This window comes from Plasmopara halstedii (genome assembly GCF_900000015.1).
Source record: "Plasmopara halstedii genome assembly, contig: Scaffold_470, whole genome shotgun sequence".
Taxonomy (NCBI): domain Eukaryota; phylum Oomycota; class Peronosporomycetes; order Peronosporales; family Peronosporaceae; genus Plasmopara; species Plasmopara halstedii.
In genome coordinates, this window is record NW_020187390.1 from 309,102 (window position 1) to 336,437 (window position 27,336).

Below are 27,336 nucleotides of genomic sequence, written 5' to 3' on the forward strand. Positions count from 1 at the left end.
TGGTGACGAAACCGATGTGTCTCTGTCTTTTGACGTGATGCTCGGCAGAGGGTCGATGACGGCGAACTTTGTCCTCCAGAGCTCGAAGAGCACCGCGAGTCGCCGGAAATTATCACCCGCCGCCGAATCTTCTCATAGAGAATGGTAGCGTCCACTATCACATGGAACGCTTTGAGGTCGACGTTGTCGACAGAGTCGAGCCCAGTGTCTTGTACAGTGGCGGACTTACCCAAACTCCGACAACTCGTGGGAGTTTTAGGAGCCACTTCGGCAAGACTGCCCAGACGTCGTGGACGCATATGATCAGAAGGATCATGACGCTCCTTGTCGTCATGTGCTCCGCGCTTCTCGACGGTAGCCCGGGGAACCGAAGGGCCATGAGTTGGCCTCAAGCTATTGCCCTGAGCTGCTATGGTCGTAAGATCACCCGCGTGAGAAATCACAGAGCTCGCGGGAGCGTGATGGGTTATTCCATGTGTCACAGGGCGACAGTACGCAAGAAGTCGGTGATGCGCCTTGAGTCTGGCAAACTCAAATCGAAGATGGCGTTGTACACGCATGTCCACTTCCTAGTGGCTCCGCTGTAAGTGAGACAGCGAGGAGAGTTTCCGGGGCCGCTGCACCCATGCAGCAGTTTTGCCAGGGGCGAGCACCACAGAAATAGTCCGCATAGCGTGGTCAGGCGCGCCTTCTTTTTGAGCTCAAAGGCGAGCGCGGTATCTTTTCATTGGAAGTTCTTGCGGCACCAATAAGCGAGCTCGTAGAGCTTTTTGCTAGTAAAGCTCGACTTGTTTTGTGACCGGTGGCTCGACTACGTAGACTTTTAATGATCGAGTGATCGCGTCATTCGTTTCAGTGGCGGGATCCGCTGAGCGGAGGCCGTATTCCACACGTGGATCTAAGGACCAAACGTATTTACGAGCCCATGAGAGCCGTCCTATGGGCAGTCTTTAGCTACTGCTTTTGTGCCTCGTCAAGGTGATCGGTAATAATACATTTCCCCCCCCGGAAGTCGAGAGATCGGGAAATGGACACGGTGTCCGCAAGGTTCGGGCAGGGCTCACGTCGCGCCGTTGGTGCACTCGTCCCCCATGCTGGGAAAGGAGTATCCGACTCGTAGTCGCCTACCCCAACTCCTCGACGAGAAATTCCGTCGCCCTTGGCGGGCGCAGTGTGTGGCACGAGGATGCCGAGGGCTTGGGATGTTCTTCAGAGAAGTCGCGGACGTACTGTCCAGAGATGCACCGCGTGCAGAAGATGAAGAAGGGCTCTGTCCATGGGTGCCCTCAAAACCAGCTAGGCTGGGTGTTTTCGTGTCATATACACAGGGCTCATTGAGCAGGAACTGTTTAAAGTTAGTAACAGTGTCTCAGACACACGAGCCTCTTATGAGGCGACAGTAAAATGTAAATTATGGGTATTCAAACTTTTGATTGGTGAGTGTAACGGGGTTACATGTACCTTGGTATGCAGGGGTGGGTCACACAAGATGGTGTGACCGTACAAAGGTGTGGATTACACAACTTGGTGAAATCGCACAATGATGTGGCTATACCGTGAACGAAGCCACTACGAGGCGGAACTGCCAGTCGTGATGTTTATTAACAGATTTCACTGTTTAATCAGGAAACTTCAAATTGTAGATATGCCGCGAATAAAACAAATAAACGCACTTTCAATTTGCTCAAAATAGTGTATATGCAAAGGTTTTGGGTACTCTAGACGGTAGCGGATCACAATCCGCTACCGTCGTTTTGATTCTGGTATAGAACGTAAGGTCGATGGCCTTAGCTTAGCTACCTCTAAACAAAGAGCTACAGTATCTTCGCTGCAGGCGGTGCCAAAGGCGAGACAACACCATACCATTAGCCAACCCCGAAAAGTTCTTGCTCGTCGGCACCACATCTTGAAGCCATCTTGAGAGAATTGATTGAAAAGTTGACGATGTGATTGCTGACTAGGGCCTGACCGAAGTCGAAATAAAAAACTTTACCAACTCGGCTTGAGCAAGCTCATGCACACCAAAAAGTTGATGACAGATTTTGTTTCTTGTCAGCGCCATAAAATTCGACGCGGGCAAGCTGAAGTTGTGCACCAGACCACATATGGTACTCTCAAGGTGAACTTGTATACTCGCGATAAGAGTCGTGTCGCCTGCAAAGAAGACACCAGTGGAAGTGTGATCTTCACTAAGTCACACCCTGAACTCTTAATAAGATCGCAAATGGTTCCCGAAGGAATCAATATTAAGGAGAATTGCAAAGAGCGGATCTCCTTGTTACACTCCTTTTTTCGTATACAATGCTAGCTGGATGTTACAAGGTTGGCTTTTGATTCGTGTACAGCAATTTAACCACAACGCAATCTCAGAACCATAACCTAGTCGTTCGAACGCACGGAGCATTTAGACCCAGTTAACTTCATCAAAAGCCTTAGTCCAAGAGTAGGGCGTTATCCTCTTCGTCTTGACCTGTCACCAACTCTTGCAAATCTGCTAGATATCGCGCATGGTGATGAATCGAGCGGTTGTGACGAACTCTTTTCGATGGGGGTGGAGCAAGTTGGGGATGATTTGCTGGAGTCGGTACGTCAGCGCTTTAGACAGTATTTTACATCTACCGGGATCAGTGCGATTGGTCGGTAGTTGTCGGGTTGCGCTCTTGACCTCTTCTTGAGGAGAAGGACGACCACAGGCTTGCGCTGAGAGGGAAGCAGAATCCCGCGTTGCAGCTAGTCATGGAAGATGATATTCAAGCATTTGTCAGACACGTCTGAAGCCACCCGGCAAAAGCTAGCAGTCAATTCATCCATACCAGGATTTGAAGCCGCATTTACGTGTTTGATCGCACTCGCAAGATCAATAGGTGTAACGAGGGGCATTTAGAATGTCTCTATCCAGCTCTGGTGCTACTTTCACGATAGAGTCGAAATGTTTGCGCTGCTTGGCTTCGTCAGGTGAAGGAGCTCAACCTGTTGGATCGGCGGGATCTCCCACCGCTAATCACTAGTCCTCTAAGACGTGGGGGCGATATCGCTTGGGGATTTGATGAGACATTACACTCGGTTTGACCACCTCCTTAGTCGATACCCTTCTCAAGCTTGTATCAGATGGACAAAAGAAGTGTTTGGTGAATTTCTCTGTTTACCGTTTGAAAGTCGAAGCAGCATCTTGAGTGTATTGGCTCGCCCTCGTGGCTGCCTCTTTGGATATTCTCATGATCGTATCAAAGATCTCGTGGTCTCCTTCGTTCGATGACACACGGTATCGAGTAGCGGTTTGATCCTGCGCGACACGGGCATCATTAGAGGTTTGTGTGTCTTGCATCTTATGCTTCTTTTCCAACTCTTGGATTTGATGTTTAATATTCTTCTTCCACTATCCCAGTTCTTCCCCCGGTTTAAGTTGGTGTGCAGTTGATCGCAAACCATCGCTGCTTCTTTCTCGGTCGTAGATACCACAAATGGGTAATCGAGAGGAGAGGAACAAAAGCTTCTAGTTCCATTGGCCATACAACTGTGATACAGACCTGAGGCTCACATTGTAAGCTAGGAGGTCGCCGGCACGGTTTGGCAGGATATATCTGAAGTAATCGTTTAAGCGTTCGTAAAGCGCCTCTGACAGCATGATATAGTACAAACGGCAATTTCTAGGAAGTGGGTCCGTGATGAATATGGTTGGTGTCGTATTGAATCCACGTCGACTACACCCAGTATTGCCAGCTACACTAAGAAGACCGGTCGATCAGGGCTATATCGCAAGTCTGGAGATGACTGGATCCAGAGGAGTGTTGATATCACCCAAGACGATGTGCACCGGCTAATTTCCAAACTTCTTAGTTTCCAGTCTAGAAAAATCCTGTCTTTCTCGCACGTCTACTGGCGCATACACGTTGTAAATGTAGATAAGAGTACTCTCGGACATCACCTTCACAACAATATATGGACAAAGAATAGACATCATAAGATCATTTCCGCTGTGACGAAGCCTGAAAATTCGTAACGAAGCACCGTAAGAACCCCAATGCTTTTCCCTTGCATTGGTTGATCAATATAGCTGTTAGGATTTTTCACTGAGACTTTGTAAGCTGTCGATGAACAAATGACCGTTCTTTTTTATGTTGACGATTAGAACACTGTCGATTCTCCAGGTGGTAATCGATGGGAAAGGTTCGGCAGCAAGTAAATAAACCTCGCGCTACTAGTACCACTTCGCTCAAAAACTTGGAGCTGCAACACCGACTCTTCATCTGGGTAGTTGGTACCCATCAAGCTTCCACGGCCCTTGTGCGCTCTCTCGCGCGAGTAGCTCAGTGATAGAAGAATTGATTGCAGCTCGAGTGGTCACTAATTTAATACTGGTCTCGCGCTATATACCGTGGGTTGTAATGTCGTGTATGTCGCGACTTTGACTGACCAACAAATTATCTGGACCTTTTCGTAATGGCTCAAATCTCTTGTTGGCAGTGTTGTCACTCCGACAAGAGAAGAAAAATTATTTTCATACCTCGATCACGTAAGTAATTTACAACTGGAATGCATGTGAATGGCTTGTGAATTCAGCACTTTCAATCATAATTGTGAGAACAAAAATGCGGTAAATAGCGATTGGGTGCGCAGATAAAGCCTGACTTTATTTTAGCCTCCAGACGTGATGACTCCTCTACTTTACCTAGCTTCTGTTACCCACACTATACAGTATCAACTCTAATATACAATCTAAAGATATATGTGAGAAAGATGTTATGGACAAAGCACAATAAAATCTCATGGTCTATTTTAAGACATCAAAAAATCAGAAATTTGTTGGGGGGTGTAACTCCTTGGGGGAGCTTGCTGAACCCCAAACACCAAAAACCGCTTCATGATTTCGACCACTACGAGTATCTCACCCTCACTGAACAGATTGGAGCCATCCTTTCAAACCGCCGAGCCATTTTTGATTTTGAAAATGGAGGGATTAAGTCCAATACTTAAATGCAAATTTTGAGGAGAAAATTTTGAAACTGACTCAGAAGCTTAAAGTGTGCAGAGCTTCGATGCATCAATATGTACCTTTCACACTTCTACTTTGCAGATGAACTTGATCGTGCGCATACGAAGGTGGTCGGTCATCTATGCCGGAATCGACGCCATCCTAGCATACGATGATATATTCGTCCTCCGTCACTATCGTCGCAAAGAAATGTGCCTTCATGTTGCGCTTGTATCTATCCACTCACGATATATACACCTGGTACAGGCGCGCATACTCTATCTTCATTGGGCTGGACGCGTCTCGTTATGGCCATGCGACCAGCACCATATCCGTCATAATGTTTACACGCAACTTATTTAGGTGATCTCAACGCCGCTCTTGATGATACCCTTGGCGCAGTATCTCATGATTTCACTGGTCTTGTGAAACCCGTCCTGTAGCTTAACATTCACAGACAGCGCATCTTCACAGTACTTGAACCAAATCGCTGGGACATGGCGTTCTGCTCGTGGTATTCGAGAAGATCGAGCGCTGTCAGCAAAGTCTACGTTATCGGCGATGGCTGTGTATGCGTGGGCTTTGCGGCTGACTGTCGCTTGGTAAGTAATCTCCTATCCAGGGTAGCGGTTGTGATGCGAGTCGAGAACCTCGATCCGGTTGACATTGCCATCTTCGATTAACTGATCTCGGGGTATCCAGATCGGGGCAGACCCGTCGATTCATGTCACATGGTACTCGAGACCACCCGAAACCATGCGTCGATTGTCGATGCAATCGATCTCTTTAACCTTCACGCTGGATCGCTCTCGTCGGACTCCTCGATTGGGCGCGATGTGTCGAGTCATTCGGTGGTGCGCTTCCGGATCGTATAGCGGCGGACCGTTGTTGCCCTACTGCTTAGAATAAGAAACAGCAGCATGCTCTCCATGGCTGTCACAGCTGTGTAGGTCGTCATTGTCCCAACCAGCCGCGTTGTCGCTGTATTAAGAGGTAGGAGGGACAATGACCTGCACAACCAAAAGCAAAAGTGACGTCAGTCACCTCATCACCGGTCAGTGAGTCAATCCGTGTCTGCCTCTACCCAGCTCTTGCCACCCTCGCCCGCACGACACATGCCTCTTTGTCTACCTCTCGGGTGCAGCCGAAAGCATGTCAGTCCGAAAAAGTGAGTGTGGTTGCGAGCCGGCAGAGACAGTTTGAACCCTACCATTGTGGCAGCGGTGGAATATTAATGCTGCAGGGTCATATTAGGTCCTCAGGGTTGCTTGGTGCGAGAATGTTAAAGTGATGAGAGAAAATGTATGGCGGCTGTCGACTGGAAAAATGCTCACATAGCATATCGCTACCCTGATATTCTCGATCGGTGTACATTTGCTTTAAATCAGACCGAAGATCAATGTGACCCTGCCGGCGGACTACAAAGTAGCCAAACGTTGTATGTGCCTCTATGGCTTTGATTGTGTGCAGTAGCTTGACCTTGGCTTCTTGGTCTTACAGTCGCAGCTTGAAGGACCAGATGTGTGCACTGAATGTTGCGAAGATTACTCTAAAGGCTAATGCAGCAGGAGTCGATTGCCTTTCGTGAAAGAAGCGCTGATTGCGGTCGAACCAAAGAATGTGAGGTGTTTCCGCGCACATTACGTGCTGCACATTGCCGACAACATCTTCGAAAGCTTTTCAGTCGTCGCTTACGCGCATCTTGTCGGCCAAAGTAGTGTCGAGCCATGTTGGTAGCGCAACAAATAACGGAGTCACAAGCACAAGAACGAGCCACCAGAGGTGCGATGGAAGGGTGTAGTCGGAGACCAAGGCTGCTCAGTCTATATGATATTTCTTTCACCCACCGAGAATATATTTGCGAATGCCTGAGTTTTGACGCCTTTAAAAACCAGTATTGCGAGCGGACTGGCAGAAGACGTAATGCCAGTCGGAGCTGCAAGTCTTCGAGGACAGGTAGCAGGGTCTTGCGCAAACACTTGCTGAAGTAAACAAACGACTCTTCAGGATGTGAAAAGCATAATTAATTATCGTTTTGCTATGACTGCGGCCGATCCGATGTAACGTGACCACATTTAAGGCTTATAGACCAAATGGTTGACCATGGGTTGTCGCTAGATGAAGAACTAGCCACTTCATAGTGTGTCTCGTCTACCTCTGTTGCGTTAGTCAGTACTGGCTCTCAGCCATAGCGTCGCGCACCCTGCACATGGCTCTCGATTTTATTGAGAAAGTCACTGATTGGCTACGAATCGTATATCATAAAGTCAATTTCTTTCGACTAACCCTCTTCCTTCGGACTATACCCACATCGTGATGGTGTCAAAGGCACCTGTGGTTCTCGCAAAAAATTTGTGTAAAAATGGGATAAATCCTGTAGAACCGTGTACTGCGTTATTTAGATGCAAGCTTATGGAATGGGAGCAACACATTCAGCACACGTGGTCTATTGGGAAAGTTTGTTGAAAGATACCCTCAAAAGCGCGATTAACGCGTTCTGTCTGGTCATCGATTGCGAGCAGTCGGCGGTTATTATACCCGATCTGGTGCCGAGCGCCTCGAACAATGTTAGCCTAACTCTGCTGTAAAACTCGAATTTTTATATGATAAATGAATATCGACTAGCAATGCTGGCGAAAACTTTGCTAAGGAACAGCTTAGCTGAATTCTAACTGGTCACTGTATCCCTGACAGTACAATCTTTTTCAGACAGTCCGTAAAAACACAATGCCGGCATTTCTGCGCTTGCTATCGGTATTGCATAAATGGCGTCCACACGAAGAACCCGAGACTCCGCCGGAACCAGTAGGCTGGTCAAAGTCTCGCCACGTGCGGTTAGGGTACTTATACATGCTGGGGTAGCAGGACATAGCGCTCACCAAGCAGTGTGTCTATTCTCTTCTGAGGTGGCTAGTATCATGTAGCTCGTCGCGATGTCATTAATCTTTGCTATGTAGCTTTCGTCCGACTCTCCGTCGTCTTACAGATAAAAAATCTCAACGATCTGGCCACCAACACACCAAATATAAAGCGCCTTAACAATCAGCTTTATAAAAATTCAAAACCTTCGGTTCACGGTAAACTTGTCATCGATCAAAACCAATGTAGAAGAGACTATAGGACGATTTGTTCATGATCCTTGCGTGAATCTGCTGATGCCGCTTCTTTTCTTAACATATATCTCTGAAAGAATGAAATGCTAATGCAGCTTCTAGCCGCACCAATACAATCATTTCCACATGATGTAAAAGGGAAGAACCGTTTGAGTGCAGTTCATTTATAAAACGTTGTTGTACCTCCGATGTAGAATCTATCAAGCATCTGTTAATCAAATCTTTTCTGAGCGACCATACATATTCTTCAGCGTCATCGAAATGGTGCCGTATTTTCTGATGGGGACGTCGCGAGCAATCCTCGAAACATCAGTCGTACTGTCCTTGAGACCGCCTCGAATTTTAAGTGCTCGACGAAAGGAATTCGTGAACAAGCTCTACGCTTAACGCCAATGCTTAGATGTGCAAATGAAAGAGATGAGATGATGCTTGACGGAATGGCCAGTACTCTTATGAATGCGAGTACTGAGTCCCTGATCAATTGTGAAGTTGCAACATTAAACGTTAAAACGGTGTGAAGGGAAGAAAGTGGAGATCATAGAAAGAAAAATGGAATCAGACGTTGAGTTCTGGTGTATTGAATTTGGATGCTTGCGAATGTAACGACTTTCAAGTTCATTACCGTGCAGGTAGCTTGCACCTTAAACTATAAGCTTGACCGTAGTATCATGACTGCACATCTCGCACCAGTCCCGACTCAAGTCAACTTCATTTACATCCAACTAGCTGGGCTATGTCTTGCCTTGAAGTGTTGACTATAAAGTCTTGCGTATGATGATCTGCTTTGTGAAGAATCGATAAAGCAAAAATCATTTTAATTTTTCAGGTGGACTGCAGGTGGACACATACACTTTTCTTTCTGTATGTAGATGTCGAGACGACAAGTCTATCTAGAAAGATAATCAATGCTAAAGATTCTAACGTCAAATTTATCATATGGCCATCAGCCTTTTTCTTGTAATATAGTAATCAACGCGCGAATGAGTTGGATGACGGCACTTTTGTTTAGAGTTCCGCGTGGGAAAGATGGCATGGAGCACAAGATATCTCACTAAATTAATGGCGCTTGTACTTGGGAGTAGATTATCAATTGTCGCCAGCTTGTGTGATGAAGATCATCTCAACTAATGAGTGTGTGTGAGGAAGGTGATCAGATATCGACAATCAGAGAACGACAGATATCGACAATCGTATGCTGTTGTAAAGGCAAGAGAGCGAGGAAACGTCGAAGCCTTTCAACAATTTTTTTGATAAGCCGGTCAGTCGTGTTGCAGTATTACAATGAGCAAGTGTTTCCGCTGGAAACAAGGGCAAAACAAAAATGTTGTCGTACATCAAGAGTCTACTAACGTAGTGCAGTTAGGTGATCTACCCCGTATGGATTGGAAAGGCATGCCTGTGCATTTAGATTAGCAAGCTGATAGACTTTGGTTTTGCCTCCACGCGTACACTACGCGTTTACTACGATCGACAAAAGAGTTCAAGATTTTATTAGTGCTGTAGCAGCGAGAAGAGCTGCCACTTTACTCTCGAGAAGCGACAAATCGTCAGGTGCAGCAAGTGCAATCTACACAGCACAAATATTAATAAATACACTTTACATCAGTTTGCACGTTTGGACTTACATCGGACGGCACTTCGTAAATGTAAGATTTGCCCATGGCATCTCCAGTTATCACACTCTTGCCGTCAGGGCTCCATCGAATCTTGTTTAGAGCTTTCTCACTAATCTTCTCCGAGATTACAGCAACTTCAACATCCTTCAAAATATTCCAGAAACTCGCTGTACCGCTACTGTCAGCTACCGCAAAGAGTGCTGGGTGAATTGGGGACCATCGCACATCGTTAACGTATTCACTTGAGGGCTCAAACGAAAGCACTGGAATGTCTGGACGCTCGAGACTCCAGAGCATAACTGACGAATCTAATGAGCACGTAAGCAACAGACTATCACGATGCATTGGCAACAACGGGTTAAAATGCATCGCTGTAACTGGTCCAAAATGAGACGCTTCTTTGGATACGGCCTCGACAATCACTTCACGGACGAGGTCACCCGTACTACTACCAAGTAAACTGCTTCTGTTCTTCTTGTCAATCTCTAAGCTAGTGCTGTCATCACTTACGCCACTCTTCTTTTTTGATTGATCCACTTTTGTCGAGTATAACTTACCCCTTTCGGTACCGACAAATAACTCTTTAATCTCTTTGCCTAAAACTGCAAACGATGTCACTGAGGCTTCCATTTTCTTGTCCGACGAATTGATGGACGAGTAATTGGATACGATTGAAAGAGCAATACGTAAATCCAGCATGTCCAGAGGCTTTTGCAGGTGATCAAGATCCCATACACACACCCGGCCGTCCGTACTTGCAGAGATAAGCCTATCATAATAAATATCAAGTTAGCGTCACAGGAAGAAACCAGATTATTAAAACGCTGCACTTACGTATACGACGTTTTGGTACCTGCAACAGCCATCGCGTAGATCGGATGTGTGTGGCTGAATGCTGATAATGCTGTCTTTTGAACAGGAGCATTCATCGCACGAGTATCCCAGACCACAACTTGACCTGAATAAGTACCTCCAATGATAATGTGACTATCAAATGGATTAAAACACGCGCTAGTAACCTGCGAGTGACATGTGAATCGATACTCAGGTCGGGTCGGCAAGGTTGTAGACCACAAAAGTACAACACCATCTGTGGTTGACGCCACTTGAGTAAGCGCAGCCATAGCAGACTTTCCTATCGTGTCCCAATGGGCCGTATCGCTATCATCTTTGTCTGCATCCTCTAGGAAATTTCGGGCAGAGTACGACACGAGTATCAGCTCCGGATAGAACGGAGAGACGTCGATATCAGTAACTGCACGATGTTTTGACCACTGAGGGTCCGTAAAGACGTACTGCTGCTTCAAGGATTCGGTGGCTTCTTCTACGGCACTATCAAGGTCCACGTCTGCACCGTAATCAACCATAATATCAAATTTCGTAGACGTATTTAAAGCACGCTCAATCACTCTCGAAGACTTAAGCAAAAAGGCCTCCATAGCATCAGACTGCATCAATAGACTTTTTTCCTCTTCTGTCAACGTGGTCGTTTCGGTGCTTGTGGATGTTTCCATTTCCATCACATCGCGATTCCCTGAAGAAGACAATCCATCCACATTATCCACACGCTTTGGTGACGTCGGAATCTTTGTATTGTTTGATTCTATATCAACGTTATCTCCTTGTGTAATAATTTCGTTCTCGAGCGTTATGTCCGTCTGTGTGTGTTTCGCATACATCTCAACTAGCGTCGGCTGGATATGCATCTCAGCCACACTATTAATCGTAGACAAAGACGAAAGCTTTTCCGCTAATGAAAGAGTGTGAGTCAATGCATTGTCATTGTTACCCTTCGTGTCCTCGTCTTTGGTCCGCTCCTCCTTGTCTGACGTCTTGAGGATATTTTGAATAAAATCGTCAAATTTGTTTTCCTGCTGGCCAATAGCTTCATTCACGCTCTCAGACGCTGTAGATGACTCCTCAGCAGCACGTACTGCGGCTTTACGCTTGCGAATCTCCTCTAGCTTTTTACGTTTAGCCTCCAGCTCCGCCGCGTGCTTGGCACGGACAGAATCCATTTTACTTAAGTATGCCCCCCTCAGATATTGAATATGGGACCTAATCACTAATTTCTCCTATTTAATGTAAGAAACATGAACTGCACACCTAGTCGATCAAAAATCTGATCTTAAGGCATTGAAGAAACTTTTCGACAAAGAGCACAGTGTTTGGTCTTTAGTTAAAGTCAGCTTCGATCCCTTCACATCATTTGTGCTTGCTTAGACTCGTTCTATGCAAACGACAAGGCATAAGAGCTCGATCACGCTCAGCTCTTTAATAATCCTAGACGGTATCCACCCAATTCTCATCGAAATGTCTGTCAAAAGCACATAGCTAGCTATGAAGCGCAAGGACTCACAAAAAAAGCAGCATAGAGCAGGATCAAATTCATGTGTCAAAAAGACTTTCCAAAGTGATTGAGGGATTGTGGAGCTAAAAAACGCAAACCTTTGCTTTGCGAAAGGTGAAAAACTTTGAGTAAGGAGCTTACATGAAGAAAATCGACGTGAATATCAAAGGTCGACGATTGGAATGGAGAGAGAAGGTTAGTTGTTGAGAAGAAGCGTTAAGCCTCTCAAAACGCCCAGTTTGTAGTGGCGAACACGGTTGAATTCAACCCAGTATGTTTTTAACCCAAGAGCCGGCAATTATTGGATCTGCTGAGAAGCGGCGGATTCATCTGAGGCGACGTGCTTGTTGATTCGGGATATGAAGCTAAGAAGAAGGTTACCTCGACGAAGCGAGGCTACACCATTTCGGGTGAGCTTGGAGTCAGATTGTAATCACACCACCACAGGAAATATTGGGTGTTCTGGATGTCAAATCTAATGATTGATCCTAATGGAATCACATATGAAACGGCAGAAAGAAAAGTTGATGTCAACGAGAGTCAATTAGGCTGTTTAAGTGTAACCGAGCCGTGTATTTTGTTTCGACAGCAATGGATCGTTTATTCGCTAAGATGTCTTCGCGAAGAAATTTACGAGTCACTTCGAATCGTCCAGAGCAAAAGAATGTGTTGTGGCTACAATCGCTTCTTCGCTATGAATTGACTTAAATTGTCATTCTCTGGTCGTCTCAGTTGATGTGTTACGATATCGATCCGATTGATGGTCCGGTCAAGATTCTTTCCTTGATCACTTTTTAATTTCACCCTTCATATCCAGTGCATTATACCGCAGAGGTTATGGGAAATTCATTCAGCTGTTACAAGACCAAGAAGCAGAATGAAGTCGAGTCAACACAAAGCAATGTAAATGCACCATACGACGTTCCTGATATGAGCAGTGAGGCTCATATTGAAACTCCTCGTCTACTCAATCAAGATAGCAGAAAACATGATTTCAGCGACGATCTTGAAACCGTGATCTCTATGACGCACGAAACAGATAACATAACGTTTCAATAGCAACTTTGTGATATGATTACACGAAATTTTTTTTGCATTCTTGATTATATGAGTATTGTTGTGTACGCACACATGGAACTATTGTCACAAAATTTGATTCGTCTCAAGTCTAAAATATGACTTGCGACTTGGTTAACCAGAACAATATTAGGTGTTTGCGTATTAGGTAAAATGGAATAACCATTGTACTTTTGCAACGAATCTAGGAAGCTGACCCGGATTTGAGAAGTAACGTCGCTCTGTTTGTAGTACGTGGTGGCATGAGCAGCTTCTCAAACATCGTGATAAGCATCGCACTTAAATATCAACATTTTAAGATTCTTCGCAGCAGCATTGTCAATGCTGCTAGATATCGTTTAAATGTTGACGAAGTACTTGTGATTTTCGCGCGGGGTTATCAAAGCTCTATCAGTATTCTTTTTGACCTAACACTTTTCTCTGTACCGTTGAAGAAGATAATAGTTCTGTAGCAGATTTTGCTTAAGGCTCCGCATCTTATCTGACTAGTTTAACAGCCGTGGTCAAATGAGCGTCATCACGCTAAGTTTCGAAACAGCTCAAAAAGCGTTTCTAGAAAATATATGAAGCATACAACGAACCACTCGTTCTGCAGAGTCACTGCTTGCGTAATGTCGCCTTACTTGATATCTGACGTTAAAATCTTTAGTCACCAATAACTATCTTGAAGGTACAAACATATCTATCGATAAATCAGATCATCCTCATTTCGTCACATCACCTCTGGACCTAAGTGACTCAATCCTTTTAAGTTCTGCACTGAACGTCTCTACCAAACTTCAACATCGCGTGGAATTTTTATCGTGTTGCATATTCATACATTCAAATTGCTTTGCAGACTTCTATAAGTAAAAAATTTACTTTTCAAATTCTTATTTCTCAAGACATGTGCTTCTTGGAAATCGATATGGACAAGTCTTCCTTTGATTTATCAAAAAGAATAATTTAGCTATACAGCTTCATACCCATATGGAATTTCTCATCTGGATCTGCGTTAAATTGACCAATGATTTCACCATGTGCTAAATTGTATACATGGCTTTGCTAGATGCTGCGCTCACCGGATGTCGCCAAATACCATGCAACTCCATCCGTCGATTTGAGCTGCACCGCACGAGATCTCTACAACCGGCCATAATCAAACTCTCCCACAAATATATTTGTATTGTCTCAAAAGTATATCATGGTGCTTCAAGCTCAGCGGAAGGCGTTTTTAACCATGGAAGATGTGAATGCCATCTTCACTATGATTTGCAGCTTCTTTGGTATCGGAACGCTCTCCATGCCGTCAAACTTTGCTCGTGCGGGACCTGTATATGGCACATTTGCCATGCTTCTCATGGCGTTTGCTAATATCTACGCAACGATCGCTTTATCCCGAGTGATGCTCGTTGCGCCGGTATCTGTCCGAACATTCACAGACGTTGGTGACTGGGTCTTTGGCAGACCTGGACGCTATGTCGTGATTGTATCCCAATTACTTGTTTGTTTGCTTGTACCTTGTACGTTTTTGGTGCTCGGGAGTACAATATTGAACGTTCTTTTCCCGGATACTTTTAGTCAAAGCTTTTGGATCATCTTTATGGCTATCACAGTAATTCCCTCGTGTTTAATACCGACATTGAAAGAAGCAAGTCTTGTAGCGTTTGTTGGATGTCTTTGTACATTTGTCGCTGTTGTGGTTGGAGTTGGAATTTTGGAGTGGGAAATGCGCGGTCATCCATCTGTCCCGGCACCAAATATAACGCTGCATCAAGTACTTACAACATTTGGGAATCTGGCGCTGGCGTACGGTGCGTCCATTATTGTACCCGACATACAGCGTCAGCACTCAGATCCCTCTCGCATGAATCGAATAATTCTCGTCAGTTTGATAACGGGCTCAATCTTTTTTTTAATTGTAGCCATCGTTGGATACGATGCTGGTGGGTGTCAATTATCCATGAATCTCTTGGTTTCGATTGTAAATATATCAGATCCAACGTCGCCTTCAGCTTTAGGTTTCATCCCTCATCACGGTGCTGTGATCTTGGCGTATATATCCATGCAAATTCACGTTGTCATAGCCTTTTCAACGATTATTTACCCGTCGTTCTACATGGCAGAACGAGTTCTTCTTGGGATGCACAAAACGGTTTCGCTTATCAGCTCAGAAAAAGAATATGAAAGAAAATCAAGTACCCGTGGCCAAGCCACAGCCGATCTTGAGGGTGACTTTAAGCTTAGTGATTTAAGTACCCCGAGCTTTACACTGATGGCTGAACACCAACGGGAAGATTATGTTTTGCAGGAAGTCTCAGCGTATCGAGGTACAAGTACCATCCTTCGTTACGTGACGTTACGTCTGTGCATCATTGCAACGCTAGTGGCAGTGTCTATCAGTCTTCGCAACAATTTTTTTCATCTTGTGGACTTTACAGGTGCTTCAGCTATCACAATCTGCTGTCTCGCTCTACCTCTGTGTTTTTATCTCAAGGTTTTCTGGAATGAACTACCTGGGTACGAGCGTGTCATAGCCGTCGCGATTCTCCTCATTTGCTGTGTTGTCGGTTGCTACGTCATGATTATTGCCGGAAAATGTCTCTTTGACCCAATTACTGAGACTGCTACATTTCCATACTGCCCAGTCGAGAATCAGATGGAGCCATACTACGTTCGAGACTCGTCCATTCGATTGTAAAAACTACCCGATTAGTGCATCTTGTAGAACTAACTAAATAAAGTACATTTATATCTCTCGTTTATTATCAGATTTACGCAATCACTTTTGGACCCATGTCAAAATGAAATTCCTTGTGAGAGGGACGGCTCTGATCCTGATGAATAGGTACGGTCCACATCTCTTGGACTGGATGGTTTGCAGCGTACTGTAACAGTGGACGATCTGCTCCACTTGCACTTCACCAACAGCCAACAAAATTTACTGATCCCGTCTGCGATGGTCTACACTCTTTAATATATCATCTCCCCCTTTCAAGATCGGGATGGCACAAACGCCGTTCCTTACGATCGAAGATGCTAAAATCGGTTTTAATATCTTCTGTTGTTTCTGTGGAATCGGATCCCTTTCGATGCCATCCAATTACGCGCGAGCGGGACCAATACATGGCACAATAGCACTTTTACTCATGGCATTTGTAAACATCTACGCTACGATTGCTTTATCTAAGGTCATCTACACAGCTCCATCATCCGTCAAAACATTTACTGATGTCGGTGCTTGGGTCTTGGGCTCCACAGGTCGCTACGCTGTCATGATATCCCAGATGCTTGTCTGTCTACTTCTACCGTGTGCGTTTTTAGTACTCGGAAGTATCCTTCTCGATGTCTTGTTCCCAAACGCATTCAGTCAGATTTTTTGGATGATATTTATGGCGATTACAGTCATTCCAGTGTGTATGATTCCCACTTTAAAAGAAGCCGCCTCCATTGCGCTCGTTGGATGCATTGGCACAATCACAGCAGATGTCGTTGGAGTCATGATTTTAGAATGGGAAATGCAAGGCCATCCGTCGATTCCAGAGCCTAACATATCGTTCCACCAAGTGCTCATGGCTTTCGGCAACCTCGCTCTATCCTACGGGGCCGCGGTGGTACTACCGGATCTCCAACGGCAACATCCCCAGCCAGAACGAATGCCACGCATAATTTTCATCAGCATGACTACTGGTACGGTCTTTTTCTTAGCCATTGCTATCGCCGGGTACGCTGCTGGTGGGTGTCAACTCTCGGGTAACCTTCTGTTTTCAATTGTTAATGCGTCGGACCCGTATGCTACGTCGGCGCTGGGTTTTATTCCGAATCGTGGTGCAGTTATTATGGCATATATGTTCATGCACATCCATATTGTCATAGCATTTTCGACAATTATCATGCCGGCATTCTACATGGCCGAGCGATTTATATTGGGTATGCACAAAGATCAATCTGTGCTTGATGAAGAGCAAGGAATTGACATGCGTGAGAAGCCCTCATCTCTAGCAAATGCGTCAAATTCTGACAGTAATTTTGCTGCCTCGATTTCGCCTCAAGTGGCGATCAAGTACGAGGACGAATCAGCTGAGTACCGTGGCAAGATCAATACCATTCGGTACATCCTTCTTCGTCTGATTATCCTCACGCTGCTTGTTGTAGCGTCGATTTTCCTCCGCGGAAAATTTCTTGACCTTGTTGACTTTACAGGTGCCTCAGCTGTAACTGTTGGTAGTATCGTACTCCCTCTGCTGTTCTACCTCAAAGTCTTTTGGAACAAGCTTTCGATGCTCGAACGCACTGGCTGTATACTCATCACTGTTGTGTGCTCAATTCTCGGCATATACGTTATGATCTATGCCGCCATGAACCTATTTACCCCCGAAACGAATACGACGACGTTCCCATACTGCTCTGACGCGTATCAGGCGGACCCATACTACATTCGAGATTCTACCTCGAGTTAAGAAAGTTAGTTGATAATTAGTAACTTCAACATGATGACTTGTTTTTGTGAGACACATTTGACTGATCGCATGTACAGTATGTTTTGACGCCTCAAAGTCGAGCGCGTGGCCATTAATTAGACGCCTGTCAAAAGGCGTCTAATCCGTGTTTAGGGTAGTAAACATAGATTTGGGTTTTTTATGAACCCATCTTTTTCGCTAAAATAATGTGCTTTCATTATGTCCAACTGGGTCATTTAAGCGACATGTAAGGAAGGATTCCTTGAACATACATAATGTATGCATTGCTTCGCCGATTACCTTACTGATAAAGTCTCACTCTGTTAGGGTTTGTCCATTAAGTAAATTGATAGTTCTGTAGATCAATACTGCTAGAAACACAGGCGGTTTGCGCAACACTTCGAGACATATAGAGTTAAAAACATCATGACCAAAGTCTCATCTACAGCCAAGCCACTCTTCTTCAACTTGGTCACAACTGCATCCAGCTTCTATTTCTGCCTTTCGCATTTCAATAGTTGCTTGAGAGTAGATGCACTGTATACGCCCCATATCCTCGTTAAAGCAAATGCCAATGCCTTTATCATCAGATGTGCATCTGCGGTAGAGCACACCAGCACAAACATCCATGAACGTTCGCATATGCTTTTCCAAACGAGTGTGTGGACATATCGCTTGAGTCGGATCACAGAAGTTTGATACATTCGAAGCAAATCGACTGATGACGGAAAGCGTCGTGGATGACGGCAAAAGTGCTTCTTCAGCAGGCATAGATAGACAAAGTGAAGGCAAAGATTGAGAATCTTTGCTACGGGGATTCTCGCAACAGCTTTTGAATGTCGTATTGCACCTACCTCCATTTAAATATCCATCGCAACAGACTGCAGAATCTTGAACAAACAACATCTCTAAAGTATCTTGGAATTGCTCAATGTCTGGAAGGGTACGAATCCGATAGAGTCCTTGTAATGCCAAAACCTGTAGTGCTTGAAGGTTTTCCATCAAAGGAAGACTTGGAAGTGAGTCGAGGTAGCCAAAATAAACACTTTCGAGAGACTCGAGTCCAAGTATTGCGGGAAGATTCGATAAATTAGCGTGATTTGAGAGGTACAACGTGTGGAGATGTGTCATTAAATGAAAAAAATCGATTGGTAATTCGATGAGATTGAGCTCGGACGAGTCACCCTCAATGTGGCTAACACATCAACAACATGATTTGAGATCAATTTGTACACTACATCTACATACACTGACTTACAGATATTCGAGCCTGGAAAACGAAGTTGATGACCATGAAGGGAATTTGTTGACGCCTGTGTGAATTAAGATCCTTTGGGATATACGTCAGCATTAGCCCCAATGTGAAGACTAGACGATACGTACAGATGTCGAAGATCGTGACATGTTGCTAGCTCATCTGGAAGCGATCCATTAATATTGCGATTTACCACTTGTATACTTTGAAGTTTACCAGCACCGGACAATTCAGCCAACGTCTCTGTGATATCCGCGAATGTTTCAAAGCCTGCAGGTGTGAGATCCCGATCGACGTAAGCGAGACAATGACATTTCTCGCTGGTTTGATCAAAAAAATACTGAAAGCTAAACTGAACGCACTGTGGATATGAGGAGCATGAGGTGCGTGACTGACGCACGGCGCAAATAGTGTACGCGATACAACCGAACCCATACACAACAAACAGAAGACCGACAACACTTCGGAGTATTTGACGCTCTGGCTTCGAAAATGTATGTTTTGAACTGAAATTTCGAACAATGGAACTTCTAGCATCCAAAGGTGTCACGCAGTTTCCACTTTCTTTTGAAACCCCGGTGAGATCATTTGCTGCAACCTTAGCAGAGACATAGCTGAAAAGTTGATCTTTTTCAAGAAGAACAAAAGTAATCCTGGTCCATCGCAGACAAGCAAGCAAGCTGAAACTCAATTTTATGACGATGTCCCATTCGCTACGAATCAAAAGGCTCTCAAAATTTGTACTAAACTGATTGAGCTTTATTGCGCTGACATAGTTTCGAGCTTTGCGCTCAAAAATATGAGGAGGAAAGTATTGCTGACGAATTCTCACCAATTTGAGCTCATCTTGAAATACGAAAAAGGAGTAAGACAAGATGAGGGCAGGAAAGAATACGGCGCACACTGCATCGAGTCTGTGTGAAAGAAATGGGATCAGAGTTTGCTTATCAAGCAAATTAATCTCTAATTGATTAATCAGACGCACATGGAATCTTTCAGTGTGTGATGATATACTGCTTCACTCCATCGAAATTGCATTAAAATAAAGACAACAAATGCGTTTAAAGCCATGAGAGAAGCGTAAACATAAAGAAGCGACGGATCTAATCCTTGTGCCATATGCTCCCGCAGTGTTAGTATTTGCAAAAGCACTTCAGGAATCTCCATAAAAACATTCTAAGAATTAAACTCGATTAGTATAATGATCAGCTATTCATTGTACGCTTTGTCTGTTCCTTACCCACACTTTACGATACGTGCCATCACCTAAACTTACGCCGCAAAAAAACTGCAGCACCTTCCACAGCATTCCTCGCAATTTTTTACCTAAAGTAAAGAGAGTTATATGCTTGTAATCCAAATTTCTCACTCTCTGCCGTCTCAACGTTAAGCCATTACGATGCTGTGGCTGAAGAAGTAGCAAATATAGTAGATGCCAATACACTATGACGACTACAGCTTGTAAGGCTATGGCTGTTGCTTGGATGGAAAATCGTGTCTTTCGAGATTGCCAAAAATGTCCGTGATCCAAGCTTTCTGCCTGTAAAATGTAATTCGCACTTGCACCAGGCGCAAGATTCAAGACAATTGAAAGCAATCCCCATGCACTTGATAGCGAAAAGATAATAATCATCAGAACGACGTAGCGCCAGCCAATAGCGGAAAAACGGCGCTGCCTCCCTGTCCACCATGATTCGCAACCAATTTCAGTTTTCACTGGATTTCGCGTCAAGTCGTGCTTGAATGGAATTGAAGGACCTTGATCTACTTTCCATCCGCGGGAGAAAAACGGTGCCATCCTACTAAAAGCCAAAGTATCGAGTACTTTGTACTAAGCGGGTCGTGAAACGGCATTTCTTGAAATTTATTAAAAGATATGCCAACGCTGGTGAAAGTGGAGTTCTAAACTTCTCTACCTTTCTATGACTACCAGGTCTTAGGTTTTCCCATTTGCAAGCTGGAAACAGCGTGACATTTTTGTGACGGGGGGTGCTATGGCGAAACAAACAGCCACAAGCTGGACACTCGCAGCTGATCGCTAGCGCGACAATTGCTATGTCAGCATTACTGGGAAGAACAAATTAACGAGAATCAAATTATTTGACTCTAGACCATTGGATCCCACACATGCTGTATCTTTGTTGCTATTGCAGGATCCTATCAGACTGTGCTGACTATTGAGAGTCGCTGTCGGCGCTCGTGTATTTGACGGTATTATTGCGTATGTTTAATAGTTTGACGTGAGTAGCCAAGTCAGCAATGACTTTTAGCGGTCAGACAGCAGTAAGTCTGAAGATAGCAGTCAGTTTTTGAAGTATTGAGTAGCGCTTTTTTATAACTGTTGAGCTATGGCGCAACGATTGATTCAGCACAATCCTTCCGGACGCGTGTGATGACTAAAGAATCTCAAAATCTGGTCGTCAGCGCAAGCAATAAATACAAATTATTGTTGTAAGGATGCGTAATCCATTCACGCCTTGAACAGATCTAAAAAGGCACCAAGTCAACTGTAATGAATTCTTCGATTATTTTATTTACGTAGTTGTCGTGTCTCGCACGTAGTACGGGTCCGATTGATACTCTTCTGCACAGTATGGAAATTTAAGATTGTTTACGTCTGGATCAAACAAATTCTTGCCAGCATCAATCATGACGTAGCAACCTACGACGGTACATACGACAATGACCACAACCGCCAGAATGCATTCACATAAAGATAACTCGTGCCAGAATACTTTGAGATAGAATGCAAGTGGTAGTACCAAACAGCACACGGTAATAGCAGATGCACCTGTAAAATCCACGAGGTCCAGAAAGTGTGAGCGAAAACCAATAGCAACCACTACGAGAATTCCCATGATCACAAGACGCAGAGTCACGTAACGAAGGACATTGTTTGAGCCAGTGTAATTTAACAATTGAGCATCATCATGCTCCTTCTCTCTGAGCTCTTTCTTGGCTGCAATCAGTAGTGCGTTCGACTCCAAATCTCTTGTTGCTTGTTCGTTGACGCTAGTGACCGGATTTTCGCTAGTGAAAGGATTCTCCAGCGACGATTGCTCCCATTCCCCTTCACCTTTTGTGTGTATAGCTCCTTGCTCTTTATGCATTCCAAGAAGGAAGCGCTCCGCCATGTAGAATGGTGGGTGTAGTACTGTTGATAGAACAATTACCACATGTAAATGCATAAAGAGATACGCAATAGTAACGGCGCCATGATCTGCGATGAAACCAAGAGCTGAAGGCAACGACGGACTGGCAATATTGACGATAGAAAAGAGCAAATTTGCAGAGAGTTGACAACCTCCAGCCACATAACCAGCGATAGCTACACCCAAGAAAAAGAGCGACCCAATTGTAAGACTCACAACAATCACGCGAGGCATTCGTTTTGGTTGCGAGTGCTGGCGCTGCAAGTCAGGGATCAAAACAGCGACACCATAAGCAAGCGACAAGTTCCCGAATGCAGTCAAAACTTGATGGAATGAAATATCAGGAGCAGGAGCGGCCGGGTGACCTCGCATATTCCATACGAGGATACTCACGCCAGCAATATCAGCAATAATTGTACCCATACAACCAATAAAAGCGACCGCTGCTGCAGCTTTTAACGTTGGAATCAAACAAGCAGGTATCGCTGTAATAGCCATAAAAATGATCCAGAAAATCTGGCTAAATGCATGTGGGAACAATACATCGAGCAATGTACTACCAAGGACCAGAAACGCACATGGCAGCAGGAGACAAACGAGCAATTGAGATATGTTGACGAGGTAACGTCCAGTTTTGCCAAACACCCAGTCACCCACATCACTGTATGTCTTGACGGATGGTGGTGCCACAAGAATGACACGTGACAGCGCTACAGTTGCATAGATGTTAGCAAAAGCCATAAAGAGCATGGCGAGCGTACCACATATGGGTCCAGCTCGTGCAAAGTTGGAAGGCATAGCAAGTGTGCCGATACCACAGATACAACAGATGAGTGTAAAACTTATTTTTGCATCTTCAAGCGTGAAGAAAGCTGCTTTCGTGGATGAAGTCATTGAAGAATGACGACAAAAAATAATGATCGTGGCACTTGTCAACTTGATTGGCTTTCGAAGCGAACTTGAGTAAGAGCCGGACTCTCACTGGCCTATGTAACTACGGAAACATACTGTCACTTCTGTCTCACTGACTTATCACCCAATGCCATGGATTCTTAGAAACACCCATTTGAAAAAAGGAGAAATGGGTGTTTCTAAAAATGATCAATTTTTAGAAGCTGGAATTATCTCATGTCAGTCAACTTCATAAGCATCGGAGGTGGAGGTGACGCGCGTCCGGCCCGAAGCTTAATTTATCAAAGATGCTTTGCTCGTGTAGCACCGTTGCACGCCTTTTACTGCAAAAATTATATGCTTTCTACAAACTGAAAGCCTTTAAGATGGCATTAAATTCTTCGTATATTAAATATACCATGGATACAGTATCTCTACAGATTAATGGCGCTTTGATGAAAATGCAGGTGCTGCTTTGGCGGAAACTTCAAATTTGAGCTGACAGAGCCCCGCGAAATAAGAATTTGATTTGCAAACTGTTTAGAAAAGGTAAGGCGTGGGATTGTCTAATGAGAATCAAAACTAGCCTTCAAATTAATGTTGTTAAAAGTGATTCACTTTTATTTGTACTTGTGCATAATCTATCGAAGTTTGAGACAAGTAGATTAATTGGCAGAATAAAAAAATCTACCAGATAAACAGAAAAATAAAAAATTTACCAGATACTTGTGCATAGTCTATCAAAGTTTGAGACAAGTAGATTCTTATTCAGAATAAAAAAATCTACCAGATATTTGAAGAATTAAAATACCTACCAAAACTATATGTATGTTTATTTACATATTTGTGATGTCAACAACAGTGTAAGAATACATCAAGTGCGCAGAAAACATCGTGATGTCTTGTGGAAATTGCCATGAAAAGCATGTTTATAATCTCTTTCATGAGAATAATTTGCAGACAATATTATAGATTACGCTTCTTGAATGTTCGCTATATGCTGCTGCAAATGTTGATTCTTAGCCTACAAATGGTGTAACCATTTGCAAGATGTATACATGTCATATACACCTGGTATCTCTATTTTTAATTTTTTGTCTCCCGAAATAAATACATACCGATTGAAATTTATCAATTTCAACAATCAAACCTGAAATCTGAAATTGAAAAGGATAGGATGATTAAATGACCTAGCGGCTTTGTTAGACTACCTTCTTTGCCTCACAATTTCAACTTGATAAAGACGATGTACTTTGCGTATCGTTGGCGAAATGCAAACGTGTAATGCAGACTGTCTCATTGAAATCACATTTAAACCTGCTTGATAAATTTGGAATGATGATTAGAAAACAAGTATGTATTTTGAGATTTTTTTTGTTTTGAAAAAAAATCTCAAAATACATACTTGTTTTCTTTGTCGCGAAAGTAGTATCATATCCAAAGCAAATTTCAAAGAAGTGCTACGAATCTTATTACTTTCGTTTCCTCTTCGTCGGCAGCAACTATACCCGAGGAAGCTCATGAGAACCAGCCGTAGAACGAGTCGTCATCGGCCGGCATAGCTCGAGGAACAAGAAGAAAAGCAATAATATTCATGCGAGCGATCGTGGTCCGTGAGCTTACTTGTGCTGTGCCCGGTTTATAGTGAAGTGGGAGGGATATCCTCACCTCAAAAAAAAGACTCAAACTTGAGGTTCCACGTAAACAAGACTTCGTTGACGCAGTTATTGTTTCTGACTCGGCACACTCTTCGTCTTGACCTTCTCGGGAGAAATGGCAGGGATCACCCAGCGCAACGTTCTTTCTACTAACATATGGGCCTGGCCTCGTCCCACGTGCTTCAAGGTTAACCGTACTCTAATATGAAGGGTGGGTCACACAAGATGGTGTGACCATACAAGGGTCTGGTTTACACAAGACGGTGTAATCACACAATGGCGTGGCTACACCTTAAGAAGAAGTCAGTACGTGGTTGGACTGTCAGTAGGTATGCATTTTGATTAGATTAATGCTGAAAATCTGTAGAATTAGATATAGGCGGCTTTGCCGCAAATGAAATCAAGATATACGATTTACATTCTAGACAGAAGAGATTATTTGCCGTGGGTTAATTAGGGCTGTGGTTAATCTTGGAGTAAGCGGATTGCGATACGCTACTCTAAGTATAGAACGAATGTCACCGACCTTAACCAAGCTTTTTCTAAGCGAAAGAACTACGGCAGCCCTGCTGCAGTCTGTCGACGACATTCCTTCCTCAATCGGTGTGCAGTTGATTGCGATGCTCTCCGTATTTCTGCTTTAGTTCAGCTGGTCTTAACAGAGGGTATGAATTTTATCTGATTGCTGTTGTTATAGACACCTAGAAAGTGAAGACATGGGGACTGGAAGCGATCGTGGAGCAAATGTGGGTGAATTTAATCATAATCACGACGTGATAATCTTAGCTAATGTAGTTGCAATTCTTGCGCATGTTGACGAGCCATCTTGCCATGATGGGCTTGGTCAAGCTCAATACTGACATACCCAAAGTCAGATTAAAGATGCGGAGGGGTATCTAAACTCTTATTTCTTAGAAAGCTGCGCGGAACACGCGCCACCTGCAGAGGGGGGGATGGAGCGACGAGTTTTCTATCAATTAGTGAGTGTATGTCTTTTTGTGAGGAAGGTGCAGGGAGGAACTCGGCGGGTCAATTTTGTCCATTGACATAAATCCCTCAACTTTCTTTCCGAGAATCGGCCGCAAGGATGACGTCGTTGTCTAAGCCATTGAAGCAGAACTTTCGATACGGCTGAGGCTCGTAGAAGCGGGTACTGCGTGATGCAAGTGAAAGACGATATTATAAGCACAGTGGGTGCTTGTTGGTCGTCCGCTCTGTGCATAATTTACGAGAAATGAAGTATCTTTGAGCCTGACTGAGGTCCACATATTTGTGGGTTCGCACAATATTATGAGGTACGCACACAATACACTGCTCTACGGTACCGAAGCACTGGGACTGCAGCGGGGCTGCCATAGCTAAGCGCTTGAGGAAGCGTACTTTAGGTCACCGACCTTTCGTTCTTTACAAGAACCAAGTATGAGTTAGCGGATCGCAATCCGCTTACTCCAAGAGTAATTATTTCCCAAGGCTAACAGACTCTTCGGTTTAAATTCAAAAAAAAATATTTATTATCCTAATTTTAAAAGTTTAGATAGTCGTAAATACTAAATATATACAGTAAAGTCTAAATACATGCATAACTACTGGCTACCTAACCCCGTACCGTATTCTTGTTTGGGTGCAGTCACGCCATGCACATCTCGTGTGACACACACCCCTGTTATTAGGGTTCGTGTAAACCCGTTACACCCTTTCCCATTAAGATTGAGAACATTTACAGGATTATTGCCTCGACGAGGCTCGCGTGTCCGTTATACACTGCAACTCAATTTGTTGGATCTTCCTTGCTCAATGAGCCCTGAGTCCACGACACAAGTCTCGCTGGTTCTAACAGCGAGCACGGGCAGAGCCCAACTTTGTCCCCCGCACGTAATGCGATGTCGGACAGTGCGTCCGCGGCACCGGGGGATGTATATCCTAGGCTCGATGAGCACAAACGTCGCGCTCCGCGCACGCTTTAAGTACCGAGTGGTCTCGTTGAGGATGTGGTCGGCTATGAGTGTGACACCTCTTTTCCCGCTTGGGATGACAAGGAATGCGAGCTGCACCAGCAGCGTGATACGATCCCTTCTCTTGCCTTGCGGACCCCATGTCCGTTCCTTGACTTCTCGTCAGCTAAGAATCGCGGTGTAATCACAAATGACCTCGACGGGAACAGAGGCGGCAGCTTGAAGTTGCCCCTAAGGCGGCTTTAAAGCGCGCCCATACACGGTCGGTCATGACCCTCGTGTGGAATATGGCTTCCGCCCTGCGGATCCCCCTGTGAAAGCGAAGGGTGCTGTAACTAGATCGATACGCGTCCACATCATCGAGGTCCCGGCCAAAACGGAAGATGAACTTGCCACACGGAAAGTTCTTCGAGCTCGTTTCTTGGTCCCACCAGAAATTCCGTTAGACGTTAGAGGTGGCTCTCGTGTACCCGTGATGCGGGCAATACCTGTAGTGCTCGCCCCTGGCGAAAACACTACAAATTACGAAGTGCTCTTTGAGAGATGAGTGCAACGGCACCGAAAACTTTCCTCACTGCATAACCTACAGTCGATCCATAAGGAAGCGGACGTGCGTGTGGAGCGACACCTCCGAATTGAGTTTGCCAAACTCAAGGCACGCCGCTGACTTCTTTCGGATTGTCGCCCTGCGTCGTGTGGGTTAACAATCCCTAATGCCCCCGCGATCTCTGTGTCTGCGACCGCAAGAGCTCAGTGTCACTGCTTGAGCTCATGGCCCGTCTATTTCCCTGACTATTGCCGGAAAGCGCGGAGCGTCTGATGACGCGGGACGTCCTGATCTTTCCGATCAAAAGCGTCCAC

The 27,336-nt window shown here is 44.6% G+C and overlaps 5 protein-coding genes across 5 annotated transcripts; 3 read left to right on the top strand and 2 right to left on the bottom strand.

Moving 5' to 3' along the window:
• Positions 1 to 9,565: 9,565 nt before the first annotated feature.
• Positions 9,566 to 11,719, bottom strand: PHALS_10275 (Cytoplasmic dynein intermediate chain; the record flags this gene model as incomplete). Its single annotated transcript, XM_024725669.1, has 3 exons — positions 9,566 to 9,652; positions 9,711 to 10,470; positions 10,536 to 11,719. 3 exons carry the CDS (start codon positions 11,717 to 11,719, stop codon positions 9,566 to 9,568), a joined length of 2,031 nt encoding a protein of 676 aa, XP_024576423.1.
• A 2,592-nt stretch (positions 11,720 to 14,311) lies between these two features.
• PHALS_10276 (amino acid auxin permease family) lies at positions 14,312 to 15,808 on the top strand (the record flags this gene model as incomplete). The annotated part of the gene is made up of 1 exon (XM_024725671.1): positions 14,312 to 15,808. One exon carries the CDS (start codon positions 14,312 to 14,314, stop codon positions 15,806 to 15,808), a length of 1,497 nt encoding a protein of 498 aa, XP_024576424.1.
• A 304-nt stretch (positions 15,809 to 16,112) lies between these two features.
• On the top strand, positions 16,113 to 17,567 carry PHALS_10277 (amino acid auxin permease family; the record flags this gene model as incomplete). Its single annotated transcript, XM_024725672.1, has 1 exon — positions 16,113 to 17,567. One exon carries the CDS (start codon positions 16,113 to 16,115, stop codon positions 17,565 to 17,567), a length of 1,455 nt encoding a protein of 484 aa, XP_024576425.1.
• Positions 17,568 to 18,005: 438 nt separating this feature from the next.
• Positions 18,006 to 22,868, bottom strand: PHALS_10278 (amino acid auxin permease family; the record flags this gene model as incomplete). The annotated part of the gene is made up of 7 exons (XM_024725673.1): positions 18,006 to 18,762; positions 18,826 to 18,897; positions 18,951 to 19,736; positions 19,808 to 19,998; positions 20,063 to 20,148; positions 20,221 to 20,621; positions 21,361 to 22,868. 7 exons carry the CDS (start codon positions 22,866 to 22,868, stop codon positions 18,006 to 18,008), a joined length of 3,801 nt encoding a protein of 1,266 aa, XP_024576426.1.
• Positions 22,869 to 24,149: 1,281 nt separating this feature from the next.
• On the top strand, positions 24,150 to 24,402 carry PHALS_10279 (uncharacterized protein; the record flags this gene model as incomplete). The annotated part of the gene is made up of 2 exons (XM_024725674.1): positions 24,150 to 24,218; positions 24,295 to 24,402. 2 exons carry the CDS (start codon positions 24,150 to 24,152, stop codon positions 24,400 to 24,402), a joined length of 177 nt encoding a protein of 58 aa, XP_024576427.1.
• Positions 24,403 to 27,336: the final 2,934 nt, after the last annotated feature.